The following is an 18,334-nucleotide window of genomic DNA, read 5'->3' as shown; positions in this document are numbered from 1 at the left end:
CCAGACAACCTTCTGAAAGTAATTTGTTGCAACTGCAAGGAAGGGGAGAGGCAATGTCAAACAATGAGATGCAGCTGCATGAAAGCTCGCATGTCGTGTGTATCTGCATGTGGAGTGTGCTGTGGGCATTGCGACAATGGAACAGATAGCATAGATGCAGAAGAAGAAATTGGTAGCGATGAAGAGGAAACAGACTGAGTATTATTAATTTGTTGTTGCCGATAGATACTGTAAGTTCTAAGTTGTGAGTAGTATTCTGCAAATTGTTGATTATAAATTCACATATACTTTACATACACAAACTATTTGACACTAATGAACTTTACCCCCCCCCCCCCCTGCTTATTTTGACCATTAACCTCGTATTTTGGTGGTGAAGAATCCATTTCATATTTTGTTTGTATCTTGGTATAATTCTGTTACTGTTACCAATATGATATTTGATATGATATTTTGGTGATAAGACGTCTATTTTTGACCTTTGACCTCATTTTCGGAGGTCAGTAATTGGTTCCATGGGTCAGTCATTATTCTATGTCATCTTCTTTCGTAATCCTGTGCATTTTGACACCAACATCATCTATATACCATATTTTGTTGCTGAAATACAATTTTATATGATTTAGGCAGAGGTCAATGACCTTTGACCTCTAATAAAAAGGTTTCCCCAACCCCTATCCCTCCTTACTTTTTTTTGGTAGTTGTCCATACCCATACCTACCCAAATCAGTTGAAATTAGCTTCTTTTAAATTTTTTCACAGATGAACCTTAAGTTAGGGATACTAACTCCTCAATTGGTTTTGTGAATTGTGATGTTGCCCCTCTCCCCCGCGCCAACATCCTCACGGAAGTAAATTTTACTATCGGAAGGCATGTTCTGATCCTTTCAATGACCTGATCTTACATGTTATAATGTAATGTATGGTCTGATCCCTTCAATTACCTGATCTAACATGTTATGTCATACATGACCTGATCTAACATGTTATACTGTCATGCATGTTCTGAGCCTTTCAATGACCTGATCTAACATGTTATAATATCATGCATGTCCTGATCCTTTCAATGACCTAATCTAACATAAGAAGTAATAGTAACAAGTCAGGAGACGACGGTGGTTCACGAGCGAGCGGTGTTCAATGACAAAGGACGGACTATAACCGAAACAGGCCCGGACAGGTCAGGCCCGGAAATGTCAAAACGAAGGTTACTGACCTTGAAATGAGATAGAAAATAATGTACAATCAGTTTTGAGGTTAGTTAGCTACACAAAACCGAAAATTTGGTGAAAAATGAAATGAAAAAAAAAAAATTATAAATGAAAAATCGAGCTCCGTGGGGCTAGACACATGACATTGGCCTAACCAAATACCGAAACCCCTGTCAGATTCCACCAAATCCCATGGAGAAGATGTAGCTTGAACTCGATTACCCCCTAAAAAGACATCTTTTTTGGGCGTGGCTCCGTCCACAATGGGCGCAATACGCCCACTCTAGGCAGGACACAACTAGATCATGATATCAACCTCCCACCCAAGTTTCATCAAGATCGGATGATATCATCGGGTAGTTATGCTGCGGACAGACAGACACACACACACAGACAGATGCACACACATGACGAATATAGTGGTCACTTGATAACTCGTGAACCAATAATAATTGGCAATAATAATAAGGATAATAACATGACTCCCCTTGCTGTTCCCGTAATGAGCGGGTGTACTAGTAAAATTAAATCAGTTGTTTCATCAACTTTTTCATTAAAAAAAAAACAAATTCACAATTGAAGCCGTCATATTACATGTGAAATGTGAATAGCTCAATTAACAATTTCAGGTTTACAATCCGAAAGCTTTTGTCAGTTATGATATACTGTCCAAGTGAGGGAACAGTCTTTTACCCCTCAAGTGCTCCTGCCCTAATTTAGACACTGAAAATCGCCACGACAAATTGCTTTGCAGAGTGAAATTCACGTGACAAATGGATTGAAAGTTTTGCCACAGACGGCAGGAAATAAGGCTTTGAGGTGGTGGCTGTAGTAGTAAAGGTTCTGCAAACCTGACGTGCTGTGCCAAGCACTTCTTGCTGCTGCTTCTCGTAGGCCTCCAACTGACGCTCAAGTTCGACCTCACGCTGCTCCCAACTGAGCTCACGTTCCTCGTGCACCTTCGATTCACAATGTCTCACAGTCACAAGGGGTTCCAATAATGATGTGCCGCTAATAATTCTCAGGACATAAAGCCGTTGGCGTATTTATATTGAGCTCGTGCTCAAGGGATTATGGGGTACTATCTAAACAAGTTTTGCCTTATAATCCATCAAACCCCACTCTTTCCTACATTATACAAGGCAATTCAAGGCAATGTTTCGCTTTGTCGTATCACGTTCAACACCTGACCCCGATGCTCGCTAACCTTGTTTGGCTGCAAATCCCATTGTTGTTGTTTCTCAAGAAGGCTTCAACAATTAGAAAACCATCAAAACATACTATTGACCACAGTAGACATCAGCAAAGTGACGACAAACACACTCCCAAAGCTCTTTCAAATAAACCAAATACTCAACACAAACATGCACAACACCAGACGGTGGCTAGCCAACTACCCATCATGCAAACGGTAATTTTTAACGGTAGGTCATCACGCACACGATACTTTCCAAATGGCTCAGTTGTCTCCCCCACACTCTTTAATTTGTTAATGCCCAACAATCCACAACCACCCTAGAACATACGATTAGCCTCATATGTGGACGATAAAACCATCACCTCTTCCCATAGCAACATCAGCACCGCCACATCACAACTTCAACCCTTCCGCAGTACCCTATAAACCTGGCTCACCATCAACAGACTAAAAAAAGGCCCCTCAAAATCAAAAGTCACTCTTCTAACAAATTACACCAAGAATCATAGTGCTGCACCACACATCACACAGAACAACATCCCTATTCCACACACACACCAAAGAAAAATACTCGGCGTCACTTTTAACACATCCATGTCATTCTCAGATCACATCACAAACATTACAAAGCATGCACACCCAGGCTCAACACACTTGGGGCACTCACAGGCACCGACTTTGGACACCACAAAGAAACATCACTAACAAACAAACAGTATATTAGATCAGTTATAAACCATCATTATCTTGGGCCTCCAGCCGATCAAACATCTCTACACCCTGCAGACCATACAAAACAAAGCCCTTCGCATCATCAAAGGTTGCACATTAACAACACCCATCAAGCACCTACACACAGGGGTAAACAAGACCGAAAATCTAACAGCGGCGTAGCCGGGCTTGTAAAATATTATAAACTACAAACACACATGATTAGCTCTTTAAACAGTCGCTAATGCTGCTTATAACATTAAACAAAGAAATTTGGAGGAATCCCGACATCCGTGAGGTAATTTTTATTTGCAGAACTGAGGGAAGATCTACTGTAATCTATATACCCCACAAAGGTTGGGTTGATAACATGCTATCAAAAAAACCGAGGCAAATTCCTTACTTCCACGGTTGCTAGTACCGTACACCGCTTCTCATCGATTCATGAACCATACACCACTTCAATCCATTGACTTTGTATTCACGACATTGGGATTAAAGTGTATGGTTATGGTCATATTTACTATATTATCTATATCATTAAAACGCTTATTTCTGAAGTTTGTAATCGGAACTTCTCTCCAGCTATTGTTCCTGTCGCCCTAAGATATGTGTGATACTATGGTTTTTTTTGGGGTTTTTTTTTTGTATACTGAATCTATGACTAACCCTTCCATATAAGCATACTTATGTCTCCAAATGTCTATAAATGTGGAATAAAAGCTGAAAATCAGTGAAAAGTTTTTAATAACCCACGCCATTTTGTTTTACGCACAGTAAGATGCTGCACTTGATACCGAGGAGAAGAAGAAGACGTCCCGATGTGTGCCGGAGCGCAGCGACTCGAGAGGCATACTATGCCTTTTAATACAAATATAAATGCGATCAGAAATGTAAAGGGGATACTTACCAGTAACCACACTATAAGAGACAATACTGCAGTTGAAAAAAAAACAAAAAAAACCCCACCTTTACAGGCCATTTTTCCCCGCAAAGCGGGGGTTGGCCTTTTTCGGGGACCGTGGTTGTTGTTGTTTTTTTTTGTCCCCTTTTTGAAGCAATGTTTTACGGCCGGGTGCCCTTCCTGCCGCCAACCCTTTTTGTCGCCTTTTTACGACAAACAGGGAATTACCAGTGAACTGGTACTCAATTTGCCGACCTCGGAAGGATGACAAGCTGAGTCAACCCCCCTGGCGTTAATTCAGCGATCGACCGGGATTCAAACCCAGGATCCTAGGATCCTAAGCTGGCACCCTAGCCGCTAGCCCAACACCAGGCTAGCTGGCACCCTAGCCTAAGATCACCACAGTTGAATACAAAGCGATATTCAGGAGATCCGCCAGAATGAATGTTGGTGCCAACTGACACAATTATTTTGAAAGGAAGAGGAAGGGCAAGTTAGTTTGTATGAACATAAGCACTATTTATGCCCGTGATTTTCACAGGTTACCGCTGGTTATTATTACTATTATGAAAATGATACTACTGAAACGATATACTACTATATTAAGAAACTTGGGCTTAATTTGTCTGAAACAGTCCGAAGGTGAGGCGCAAAGGCCAAGGCCTATACGTACCGTTTTGTTGCAAGAGATGCAACGCCGATGCTTTCGATATTTGATGGTCATGTTAACAATCGGTTTGTTTGCGTTTCACACTGAATGAAAAACGTAAAGGTAGAGCATGGCAATTGTGATATATGACAGGTTCGACGATATGTTTGGCATGAACGGCATATAAATCTAAATGGCGGAGTGTGGAGAGACAGCCGCCGTACAGCCGTAATCACATCAGCTGTAATCACATCACCCTGTCATGTGACCAGATCCTCAGCTCTGATTGGTATAAGTTTGAGAGGACATACATACATACATACATACATACATACATACATACAGATGGACAAACACTGTTCTAGATGACTTTTTCTGTTCTAGACGGCTTACGTGTTCTAGACGAAGAACTTGACTAGCCCTGCTAGAGCTGCCCCGGTCAACTGTGAGTGCTGTTATTGTGAAGTGGAAGCATCTGGAAGCAACAACAGCTCATCTGCAAAGTGGTAGGCCACACAAGCTCACAGAACGGGACTGACAAGTGCTGAAGCGTGTAGCCCATAAAAATCGTCTGCCCTTGGTTGCAAGACTCACTACCAAGATCCAAACTGCCTCTGGAAGCAACGTCAGCACAACAACTGTTCATCGGGATCTTCATGAAATGGGTTTTCATGGCCAAACAGCCACACACAAGCCTAAGATCACCATGCGCAATGCCAAGCGTCAGCTGTAGTGGTGTAAATCTTCCCGCCATTGGACTCTGGAGCAGTGGAAACGTGTTCTCTGGAGTGATGAATCACGCTTCACCATCTGGCAGTCCAACGGATGAATCTGGGTTTGGCGGATGCCAGGAGAACGCTACCTGCCCGAATGCAGAGTGCCAACTGTAAAGTTTGGTGGAGGAGGAATAATGGTCTGGGGCTGTTTTTCATGGTCCCAGCTAGGCCCTTAGTTCCAGTGAAGAAAATCTTAACGCTACAGCATACAATGACATTCTAGACGATTGTGTGCTTCCAACTTTGTGGCAACAGTTTGGGGAAGGCCCTTTCCTGTTTCAGCATGACGATGGCCCCGTGCACAAAGCGAGGTCCATGCAGTCGAGATCGGTGTGGAAGAACTTGACTGGCCTGCACAGAGCCTTGACCTCAACCCCATCAAACACCTTTGGGATGAATTGGAACGCCGACTGCGAGCCAGGCCTAATCGCCCAACATCAGTGCCCAACCTCACTAATGCTCTTGTGGCTGAATGGAAGCAAATCCCCACAGCAATGTTCAACATCTAGTGGAAAGCCTTCCCAGAATAGTGGAGGCTGTTATAGCAGCAAAGGGGGGGGACCAAGTCCATATTAATGCCCATGATTTTGGAATGAGATGTTCGATGTTCGGGTATCCACATACATTTGGTCATGTAGTGTATATATATATATATGGGAGCCTACGGTGAATCAGCACGTCGCTGCGTCCTTGGACGATTCCTCAGCACCATCCCGACACACACCACTGTTGAGGTGTTTTTACGGCGGCCGGAGTGCAAATCCTGCCACCAACCTCCTTGTGAGAGGACCCAGTATCCTGGTACTCATTTCGCCGACCTCGGAAGGATGACAGGCTGAGTCAACCCCACCTGGTATTAATTCAATATCTGAACGGATCCCAAGCCCACCGCTCTAACCATTAAGCCAACACCAGGTACCAGCAAATTTCTTAACATTTCTAAAAACATGTTTTCACTTTGTCATTATGGGGTATTTCATGTAGATCGGTGCCAAAAAATTCAATTGAATCCATTTTAAATTCAGGTTGTAACACAACAAAATGTGAAAATTCAAAGTGTGACTACTTTCTGAAGGCCCTGCACACACACACACACACACACACACACACACACACACACACACACACACACACACACACACACACACACACACACACACACACACACACACACACACACACACACTACAAATTTACTTTCACAATGTTCAATTTAATTTACAGGCATTTGTGGAATATACAAAGTGCACATGCAAAAAAATAAAAATGTAATACTATGGGCAATACCTTGTTGAGGTGAACTATTTCACTTTCCAAGGCTGCAACAGCTCCCTCCTGTTCGACGAGGAGTGCACGCAAGTGTTCTACTTGCTCCTTATGGCGCACCGCTTCTCGGTGCTGCTGCAGCTCCCGTAGCCGGGCTTCATGAACCTTGCCATGGTACCCCACCAGCTGGTAAGACCAAAATAACACACCGTTTGCAACGGGAATAAGAATTTTCAACTTACAGGGTGTTTGAAAGCTCAAAGGCCATGCTTGCGCCTTGAAGAGAAACATCTTTCAAAACCTCATTCCTATATCATTTTCTATGTTGTTGGTATAGAACAAGGGTCAATTCCATGTTGTTCAGAATGACCTCTGGTAACAAGGGAATGGAATAAGATTCAACCAGGGTGTGGACTTTCATTACCTGTAGACTAGACCATGTAGGGCAGGTTGATTTACACCCCCAACCCTGCCCCTTAAAGGTTGTTGATGAGTTTTTACCAGCAATCGAATAGTGGTGTGGCAGTTCCTCCTGACGCTAAAAGTTCAAAACCCTAATACTGCTGCCTCCAGCTGGATTTGAACTTGTAACCTTGAAGATGCCAGTGTAATGTCCCCACTAACGAAGCATCTCCCTGATCATTATTGACTTTTGGAGTTTTACATTCTTATACAGCAAGTCCTCGCTTATCGCAAGGGTTGCATTCCCGCAAAACCTTTGACAAGTACAACTGTGTTGAATGAAACATGTTTTCCCATAGAAACCCATGTATTAATGGGAGGGTGTGCATTTTTGACCCCGAAATTTTGGGGATACCTGGAGTGGTTATTTTGGACATACACACCAATAAATGGATACCAAACATTAAATACATACAAAACATTTAATACGATAAACAATAGACACCAAACAAAGTTTGCACTCTCTGAGTAGTGGTAACACTCTCTTTAACCAAGGCTGGAGAAACGAAGTTGATTGCGGTAGGAAAGTCACACTTGTGGAAGGGCAGAATAGTCTGCCTCTTCATTTTTGACACCTTGCTGTCACTGTCTTCATTAGTGGAAATGGTGCAGCTGGTGAAAGGAGCATCCAGGCTGGGGGATGTTTTGGTGATGCTTCTTTCAGCCTGAAAAATGCATGGAGAGTGGGCTGGATGGCTTTGTTTTTGCTGCAAAAAGTTCCTTGAAGCAACGAAGGGCGTCATTAACAGCACGGCTAAAATCAATGCTCCTTTCAACATTTGGATCCTGCTCAATAGCAAATACAGTCATCCCTCGTTTATCGCGGGGGTTACGTTCCAGAACCCCCCGCGATAGGTGAAAATCCGCGAAGTAGAAACCATATATTAATTTTATTATTTTTATATATTTTAAGCCTTTAAAAACCCTCCCCATACTCTTATAAACCTTTCCCACGCTCTTATGAACCCTTTCTACACTCTTAAACACACTTTTGAGACCCATCCTTAGTCCTTACTTATTAGAAAAATATTTGTACGTGTATATATAGCTGTACAGTACATTGATGCAAGTTCTTTTATAATTGCAATTAATTAACAAACAAACATACACATATGATCATGGAACTACACAAGTACAGTACAACAAAGTATTTACATTGATGCAAATTGTGTTTTTGAAAGCAAAAGGCAATAATTGACAAAAGTGCCTTTAATCAAACCTGAGGCCTAAGCATACAGAAGTCTTCATGAGCTATTCAAAATAGAGATGATGATTAATTTTGAAAATTAATAAGAAATGCATTAGCTTCCTCTTGCATATGCAGCAGCTTCCTGATGGTTAATTTGTAGGAAGCAGTGGGGGGTGGACAGGAGGTGAGGAGGGTGGTTATTCCTGACCTGATGCAGTGATGAAGCAGATATCTCATCTGTATCAAAAAGTAATGACCGAAAAATCCCATCCTCCACAACCTCGGTCATTCATGTTACTCAGCGACTTAATTTAATTGCAGCTTTAGACAACATCATCGAAATCGTCATCATGATCATGTGTCTCTAAGTTGTAAACATAAGTTATTGTAAATTAGAGGTTACCCAAAGTATGATGACTCTTAAAACCAAATTGATCATTAAACTGCAGGACACAGTTTGGCATCAACCTTGCAAATTACTTAAAGTAGCGAAGAACCGTCCAAGAACCCTCCTTACGGATGGGTTAATTACCCCCAGAATCATGGACAAGTTAATTACCCCCAGAATACGGGACTTTCAAAATGCGCGATTCTTTGTCTACTCATTTATAATGCGTATTTTATTTCGATTTACTGTAATATTCTTTTAATATAGGTTTTAATTAATGTGTTATATTTTTATTTATATTATTATTAATTTTTTAGGCTAGAAAATGCTTATTTTACCACAAAAATAATTAAAATCTAAAAAAATAAAAATACCTATAGGCCGCAGAATCCCGCGATATAATGAAAAATCCGATATATAATTTTACATATACGAGCGAGAAAAACCCGCGATGTACCGAAGCCGCGAAAAGTGAAGCGCGATATAGCGAGGGATTACTGTACTATGGCCTGCTTAAACGTGGCACGAATTTAGCTGAGGTTTTTCATGGTAAGCTGATTGAATCAAGGCATCACAGCATCTACTTCTTCTTCAGTCCGCTGCTGTTCCAACTCAATAAGAACCTCGTTGCTCGTTCCTTTGTGCATGAGACCCTAATAAGTCCTCCACATCCTCTTTGTCAACCTCCTCAAAACCAGCCTGCATCGTCAGGTCAACAATTTGGCTTGTGATCGACGGAACATCAGCAAACTGTTACATATTTATGTGAATGTATGTGGATTACCATTCAGGTCTTTGCTTATCCGTGTGTAGTATATTAAGGGTGGTTGTGATTGGAGGGTCAGGAGCCCTTCTGAACCAGTGGCCGGAAACGGAAGTGACCGGAAACGGAAGAAGAAAAGACACGAGGAGAAAAAAGGACGGTTATTATTCTTCCTCGCCCCGCTCCGACAAAAAGGTGGGATCGACCTTGCGCTGCGTGGAAAAGCGGCGTTCCGATCCGAAGCCTGTCTGGCGAGAGGAATTACCGGGACGTGTATCTGCCCGGTGGAGACGGCAAGTTGACGTGGGGCCGTGCATCGACCCCGCGTCTGGCCTCGTTCGCGGACCGTCCAAACAGACGCGTGCGGGTCGCACGTCGGGGCCTAACGCGCCTTGCAAGCGGCGTGGGGTTTGGCTTGCTTTACCGTATCCGCTGCGCGTGGCCACGCGGGGCTGCAGCCACGGTGCCTGGTACGATACCTGCCCGGTGGAAACACGTCCACCCGGGGTTCGTTCTACCGCCCGAGTGCGGTGACGGCGACCATCATCTTGGTCAGGAGGGGCCCAGAGACATTATGCGAGACCGAGACCAAAAGGGTGTCGTGAGTACTCACCGGGACACACGTATATAAGATGGCCATCTTACTCATAGGAAAGTGCTTGTGAATTGGGAATTGTTGACGGTTGTATATGGTTGATTGCTCGGGGAAAATCTCCGTGGTTGTGTCATTGCAATTGTATGGTCATTCCCATTGAAATATATCCTTGAACGTCAGTTGTCTCCTGGGGTGAAATTCATATGGATTGCGTGGCGAGAGCGCATATTTAATACCGCTTTCTGGCGAAGTTCCTCTCACGGTCCGGGGGTCACCGAGACCAGGTATTCACCGAGGGGACCACGTAACAAAACCCTGTGAAATCGTGGACAGACTCAAGGCATACTTTTTTCCAGAGTTCAATGCAGAGGCATTCACCTCCGTCCATGAACCCTTAAAATGTTTCTTGGATCACAGCAAGAGATAATGGCATGTGACGATTAGTTTGATCTTTGATCCATGCGCACAATAATGTTCTGCATGACACTGTCTCTCACTCTTGTTTAGTCTCGTAGCACTCAAACTGATCATACTTCACAATATTTCCTTTATTTTTGCTGAAATTTTAATGATCGAATGGAGTCGTGCAGCGATCTCGTATGCACGGTCGATTTGTGTCGTTCATTCACCACGCTCATGTCTTTTAATTATATTCAATTTCATCTCCAATCTAACAAGCCTTTCATTGTTTCTTGAGATGTGGTTTGTTTGGCGAAGGACTTGTAGGTTTCTTGGAACTCATTACGGAGGGTTTGGGCTGTTTCAAAATGAACATATACCTCTCTACCACTGAGCGCCTTCCACCCTGTAAGCATGGACGGAATAGAGTGTCCAGTACAAGCACAGTAGAGTTAAAATGTGTTCATGAACATCTTGGCTGGTTGTTGTTTCAGGCACGTGGTTTGAAAGTTTTGTTTCTTGCTACGACATTGCGATAAAGCAAAACACGTTTGCGATAATCAAATATTTGGTCATAAAAACGAAATTGTGATCAATCTAAACTGTGATATGCAAATTTGTGATAAGCGAGGACTTACTGTATGCATAAATGTTCGACAGTGCATAAAACCTTGGAGCATGTACTTTCAATATACCAGCCATAAATGCACTCAGCACTAATCGCACCGTGATACTTCTACGATCATCCTTTAGTTTTTCCATCAGCTCCTCCAGCCCATGGTTCTTTAGCTCCACCTGGGCTCGCAAATCTTCCGCAGCATGCTTCTCCCGACGCGCCTTTTCCAAGTTGTTTTCAGCCTCGTTACGCTGTTCACGCAGGCCTCGCAGATCTCGAACCAAGAGCTCCAGCTCCACCAGGGGAACCGCACCCGCAAAGCGGTCGCGCTCCGCCTGCAGCGCAGCCCGCAATGCCCCGACATGCCGTCGCCCCTCAACACGTGCTTCTAGCAACTGGTTATGTAGGTCATCGACACGCTGCTCTAAACGGAGGTTTTGTGCTTCCAAGCCCTTCAGCTGCATTGTGCACTTCTCAAGCCATTGAGCAGCAGATGCTTCATCCACCAGCAGGGCTGCAATACGCTGCTGTAGCCGCCCAATCAGCGCCCGCTCGTCTGATTGAGACTAGAGATAAAAAGAGAGGCAAGAACTTCAGATGTACATCATTATTGAAGATCAACACAAACATTTAAAAACAAGAAAAAGACATAAAATGCCATAGCCCCCAACATGGTTTTAGTAATTTTGCTGTACTCAGTTAAAGACTGTCAGTTGGCCATTTTGTTCGGATGACAAAACAAAATCTTCTGCATATGTATGCTCTCATTTATTGTCTTCGTGCCAAGTTTGAACAAAATTGGTCCATGCATGTCTGATAATGAATGGTTGGGGAGGCGTTTAAATAACAAAATGGCCACCGGTCAGCTATCGTGGATCTGATCTCGAAATAAAATGACGTGCATATGTAACCCAACATTCATCATCTGCTTGCCTAAATTGAACAAGATCGGTAAATGCATGTCCAAGAAATGGTTGAGGACATGTTCAATATCGGGGTTTTTTACAACTAAAATGGCCATCAGTCAGCCATATTTGATCAGATCGCAAAATAAAGTTAAGTGCACGTATATGCCGACATGTGGTGTGCTTGTACCAAGTTCGAACAAAATCGGACCATGCATGTTCAATAAATGGTTGGGGATACGTTTAAGTAACTAAATGGCTGCCAGTCGGCCATCTTGGATCTGTTCTCAAAAAGATGACTTGTATATGTAAACCATCATTCATTATCTGCGTGCAAAGTTTGAACAAGATCGGTAAATGCATATCCGAGAAAAGGTTGAGGACATTAGTCAGGTTCACTATGTCAATAAATTATATTTCGTTCAAAATCATGGTAGATTAGCACAACTAGACATTTTTGGAAAGGTTATAGCATAAGGAAACTAAAAATCAATGTTTACATTTGGAGAGATACCTGTATGGCGGCCATTTTGGATTTTCAAAATGGCCACTGTAAAATACATATTTTGTTCTATTTCTGCCTCTAATTACCCTAAAAACTTTTAAAAATATACTAAACCTATATTTTCAGGGACAAGGAATCCAATGAAAGTATCAAATTAGTGCTATGGGGAATGGTAAGACACGAATCAAAGGTTTTGAATTGCAAAATACTGTCTTTATTTTCACGATAAGTTGCATAATCAAATACATGTTATCATTTTGTACAGGCAGTTAATAACATCAAAATGTGTCACAATAATTCATATCACCAAACATACACAGGCAGTCAGCAAAATCATATATACACATGCAGTCAGTATAACTTCACATCTACACAGGCAGTCAATGACAAAATATACACAGGCAGTCAATGGCATCAAACATACACGATTACAGAATATGCCATTTAGAGTTCGTCATCACTGTCCTGTGTGTCGTATCCGACAATATAGTCCGCGTCGTTTTCACAGTCCGTTCCACACAAGCAAAGTTCGGTCAAATTGATTGGCAAATCGAATTGGTCGAATGGTCGATCGAATCGAATTCGATGAATCGAATCGAATCGAATCGATCGAATTGGTCGAATGGTCGATCGAAGCGATTGGTCGAATGGTCGAATTGGTCGATTGGTCGAATTGGTCGAATCGAATTGGTCGGAATTGGCAAATGTAAACATTGATTTTCAGATTTTCCATGTAATAACGTTTCCAAAAATGTATAGGTTTGCTAATCTACCATGATTTTGAACGAAAAAAACATAGTGAACCTGACTACATGTTCAATATTGCGTTTTCTTTACAACTAAAATGGCCGCCAGTACCAGTCGGCCATCTTTGATCAGATCACAAAATAAAGTGAGGTGCATGTGTATGCCAATATGTACTGCGGTTGTGGCAAGTTTGAACAAAATCGGACCATGCATGTCCGAGAAATTGTTGGAGACACGTTAAGTAACAAAATGGCCAAGAGTTGGCCATCTTGGATCTGATCTCGAAAAAAATGACATGCATATGTAAGCAGTAATTCATTATCTGTGTGCCAAGTTCGAATAACATTGGCAAATGCAAGTCCTAGAAATAGGTGAGAACGTGTTCAACATCTGTTTATTTTTACAACTAAAATGGCCACCAGTCGGCCACCTTTGATTGCATGGCGAAACAAAACGATGTGCATATGTAAATCGTCATCTATTTATCTTTGTGCCAAGTATAAACAAAATCGGTCCATACATCTCCGAGATATGGTTGCGGACGCACGGACGGACACGACCAAATCCATAAGCCCCCTTTCGGACTAAGTCCAATGGCGGCTAATAATGTATTCAAGGCCATGGAGCTTCTTTTCAAGAGTGACACGATCATATTAATGGTTACCTGTAACTCAAGCAACTGTTGCCGTAGTAATTCCAGACATTTTTCTTTGATCTGCCGGCGATCATGGAGCTCCTTGGCCTGCATGATGGCAACATCCGCAAGCTCCCTCTGTCTGAAACAATATGGACATTCCCTGATCACCTTCTTCAGTTCAGCAAACAGACTATAAAAATCACATCCTTACACAGGACAGCACATCAGTGGAAAAGCAAGATGTAGTTGAAGAGGATAAGTGAGTGAGCAGGCCAAAGTGAGTAATGAGCATTGCACAATAGGAGTAAACAATTCACAATAATTGGGGAGTACATCACAGTTTGATTACAGCGAATCTTGATTATTGGTGAGCAAATAATCACTTTGAAAGCTGTGTCTTGATCACAGTCTCGGATTCCTCCATATTTGCAAGGCGTAGCCGCATTGCTTCGGCATTGGATCGACTAACACAGCCTGCCAGCTCATCTCTCAATCCCCGCTCCACGTCCTGTGCCTCCAAGTTGATCTTCGTCAGCTGCTCACCACAAGGCAGGCACATTACACAATATGGCAAATAGCTTAAGCATTGATATAAAGTGAAAATTTAACTGCAATCATTCCCCCACCACCTCCCATACTGCTGCCCTGATAGGTAGGCTTATAAAGTATCACCCTTGTGTTTTTTAATCAGGTAGTTGAATTACTGTCTGATTTGTGCCTCCATCCTTCTGATGAGACAGCACTGGTTGCATCAGGCCTTGTTTACATGATGGCTTTTGCAAGAGTAGACCATTGTGTGCTGGCACCCTAACCAAATACCAAATTGCTGTCCTACCCAAACATGGGATACATGCCGAACACCTTGAGACATTCTCATTGTGCCATAAGAGGGGCAACCTTTTTGGATGCGGTATTATAATGTAAATGACAGTTCCGTCAGTCTTTTATTGTAGTTAAACAATCGACTGACACCGAAATGACACATACACAAGTCAGGCCTAATTTTGTTTTTATAAAACAATTGCTTGTTCCCAAAATGAAAAACAGGAAAATTAATATTATTTTGGCAATTTTGCCTCGAATGTATGGTATACTCCCTAGCCCTTCCAATAACAACCAGCCAAACCTCATTTGTAAATGTAATCCTATAATAATTAGGTACGGTCTAAATTGGTTTCTTTCAAGAGCTTTGCTTTAGGTTTGCCTTTCCCATCTGATCACATCTTAATGCTGCGATTCCAGGTTCAAATTCCTTAATTTGTGTATATTTGTCTATTTTACACCAGTCTTTTCCAACTGTTTGGAAGTGCACTGATCTCACATTTCCAATGTTTTTTCAAACTCCTCCCGCAACCTTAATTCACTATTTAAATAAAAACTAGAACGGCACTCTTCGACGTCACCCGATGCCTCCACACACATTACATAATTACACATACTTGTAGTAAGTTTGATTTAAATCCCTTCAGCTGTTCTCAATCATCACATTTTTACCTGACATGACCTCTGACCTTTGATGCCAAAATATAATCAGTTCATATTTGCATCATAATATATACTTATACCAAGTTTGGTCAAAATACCATCACTGGTTCACAAGTTAGCGCAGTTACAGAACTTTTACCTAACGGGACCTCTGACCTTTGACCACATAATCTAATCAGTTTATCTTTACATCATTATACATACGTGTACCAAGTTTGAATTAGATCCCTTCAGCCGTACTTAAATTAACGCGGTAATGAAAATCCATGAGGACGGACGGATGCACGGACGGACGGATGCACGGACGGACGGACGGACAGCCGGACGGACAGCCTGAAAATATAATGCTTCCGGCGACTTCGTCAGCGTAGGCATAAAAAAAGAACACTGGATACCAAACTGAACATACGGGATATATATGAAATGAGAGAAAACAGGCAAGGAAAACAAGAGTCAACAACCCACGGACCCGCGCAAACTTCTCCTCAAGCTCGTGGTTGCGTGCATCAAGTTCCTGTAGCAAGGCCTGCAGCTGCTGTGTAAAACGCTGGGCATGGTTTGCACGCTCACGCTCATTCAGCTCTTTCATCTCAAGCACAGCCAATTGCCGGGAAAAAGAAGCCTGGGCTCCGCTGATGCCCACATTGTCACTGGACAATTCGACCTCTGACACAAAAATACAATCGCGACATGTATTGATTATCCGTCGACCACAATTGCATTCCAAATTGATATGCAAGATGGTATCTATATATATAAAACACAGTTTGTGTGTGTGTGTGTGTGTGTGTGTGTGTGTGTGTGTGTGTGTGTGTGTGTGTGTAATGTTACCGGTAGACTCCTAAACGGAGAGGCTCACGTACTTGATATTTGGCACAGACATGGCCATTGAGCCTGGGACGAACATGGCCGAACTAAAAATTGATTTCATAATATTTTTAAACCATATTTTTACCTCAGCGCATTTCAGCGAGGACTTTATGCACGGAATCTGACCGGTCGCAGAGCAGCGCGCTGATTCGCTCAGAGCGATCACGTGATGTTCCTTGCCGCCATTAACTCAGTTACGTGTTCGCACGTATTTCAGAGCGAAAAGCAATTGCCTTTTTTCACATTTAAGCGACGAACATTGCCATTCACACCACATAGGTTTTTTTCCCTTTCATCTTTAGATCCATATTTTTTGCCATAACGTAGCGCATTATGGCTCTCTCGAGCTTGAGTTAGCCAATCACCTGGTAGCATGAGGCCACGTTGGCCACGCCCACGACAGGACGCAGAGTTGCAATCCATCGCTCAGAGCGATCACGTGATGTTCCTTGCCGCGCAATTGCGTTTTTTCACATTTCAGCGACGAACATTGCCATTCACAGCACATAGGTTTTTTTCCCTTTCATCTTTAGATCCATATTTTTTGCCATAACGTAGCGCATTATGGCTCTCTCGAGCTCGAGTTAGCCAATCACCTGGGAGCATGAGGCCACGTTGGCCACGCCCACGACACGACGCAGAGTTGCAATCGTGCGTTTGCGTCGTTTCCTACCACGTGTAAACGTGGTATTTTGTCTACGAGTATTTTGAATTTGGTATTTTGAATTCGTCTACGAGTGAGTGACTGGAAGACTGACTGTGATAAAGGCAATGGCACCGAAGAAAAGAAATTTGTCACGTTCAACCTCCCGAGCAAGGAAAATCGCTGATCGGAGACTCCATGAAGCCGATGAAGATACTTTTCACCATCGACAAGCCAATCAAGAACGTGTCTCTAGATTCAGACAGCGAGAGACAGAAGATGAGACAGAGGCACGTCTAAACGCCAATCAACAATGTCTGGCGAGGGCCAGACAGCGAGAGACAGAAGATCAGACAGAGGCACGTCTAAACGCCAATCAACAATGTCTGGCGAGGGCCAGACAGCGAGAGACAGAAGATGAGACAGAGGCACGTCTGAACGCCAATCAACAATGTCTGGCGAGGGCCAGACAGCGAGAGACAGAAGATGAGACAGAGGCACGTCTAAACACCAATCAACAAAGTGTAGCGAGGGCCAGACAGCAGGAGACAGAAGAACAGCGCCAAAAACGACTCAACAACTGGCAACCATCAGGCAGACGGCAGCTGGCCATTGCATGGGAGAAGGCTGCATTCAGTTACAATCCGAACACTGAGTACTCCTCAAACGTTGATATTGGCTCCATGTCGTTCACCTGTCAGTTTTGCCATGCCTTGAAATGGAAGGGAGAAACACCAGGAATGTGTTGCAGGGGAGGCAATGTCCTTTTGCCTTCTCTCCAATCTCCACCGGAACCTTTGAAAGAACTACTTCAATCAACTACGACTCAATCCAGACACTTCCTGAAGGAAATCCGTAATTACAACTCTTCGTTCCAAATGACTTCGTTTGGAGCAGATCGCGTCGTCACTGAGCAAGGATTCATGCCTACATTCAAGGTGCAAGGCCAGGTATACCACCTCATTGGCTCTATCCACCCTCAACCAGGTGAGCAACCGAAATTTTTACAAATCTATTTTATGGGTGACCACCGAGAAGAAGCTGCCCGACCCCCCTCCCCCCTCCTGCCCTCCACCCTCCCCTCACCCCTGCCCTTCACCCTCCCCTCCCCCCTCCCATCCTCCCCCTTCCCATCCCTCCCACCACTTCCTCCCCTCCCCCTCTTCTCCCCTCCCCCCCTCTCCTCCCCTCCCCCCTCTCCTCCCCTCCCCCCCGTTCCCCTCCCCTTCCCCCTCCCCTCCCCTTCCCCTCCCCTCCACCCCCCTCCCGTTCCCCTCCCCTCCCCCACCCGGCAATGCCGGGTACTTCTGCTAGTCATCTATAAGTGGGTTAGATGGATAGTTCAATGGTAGAGTACTCACCTTTAATCCGTTTACTCTGGGTTTAACTACAAACCGTCATCCTGGTGTTTCACC

The 18,334-nt window shown here is 43.4% G+C and overlaps 1 protein-coding gene across 6 annotated transcripts in view; it reads right to left on the bottom strand.

The window, feature by feature from the left end:
• The window catches only part of CEP290 (centrosomal protein 290), a 164,983-nt gene that overhangs the window by 61,442 nt on the left and 85,207 nt on the right, over positions 1-18,334 (bottom strand). For 5 of the 6 annotated variants that reach the window (XR_013624171.1, XM_078782227.1, XM_078782229.1 and 2 more), the window contains exons 27-32: positions 15,876-16,072; positions 14,305-14,456; positions 13,949-14,060; positions 11,238-11,693; positions 6,737-6,901; positions 2,063-2,170 (exon numbers count right to left, since the gene is read on the bottom strand). Coding sequence is in view for 5 of the 6 variants with exons in the window: in XM_078782227.1 (XP_078638353.1) it covers positions 2,063-2,170; positions 6,737-6,901; positions 11,238-11,693; positions 13,949-14,060; positions 14,305-14,456; positions 15,876-16,072 (1,190 nt within the window). In the remaining variant the exon portion in view is untranslated. The remainder of the gene's footprint in view (positions 1-2,062; positions 2,171-6,736; positions 6,902-11,237; positions 11,694-13,948; positions 14,061-14,304; positions 14,457-15,875; positions 16,073-18,334) is intronic. The other variant, XM_078782228.1, reaches the window with a different exon arrangement.

The sequence above is a fragment of the Myxine glutinosa genome, chromosome 7 (assembly GCF_964187855.1).
Source record: "Myxine glutinosa chromosome 7, kmMyxGlut1.1, whole genome shotgun sequence".
In the NCBI taxonomy this organism is placed as follows: domain Eukaryota; kingdom Metazoa; phylum Chordata; class Myxini; order Myxiniformes; family Myxinidae; genus Myxine; species Myxine glutinosa.
The sequence above is the reverse complement of the archived record's forward strand: the minus strand, read 5'-3'. Positions and strand labels throughout refer to the sequence as shown.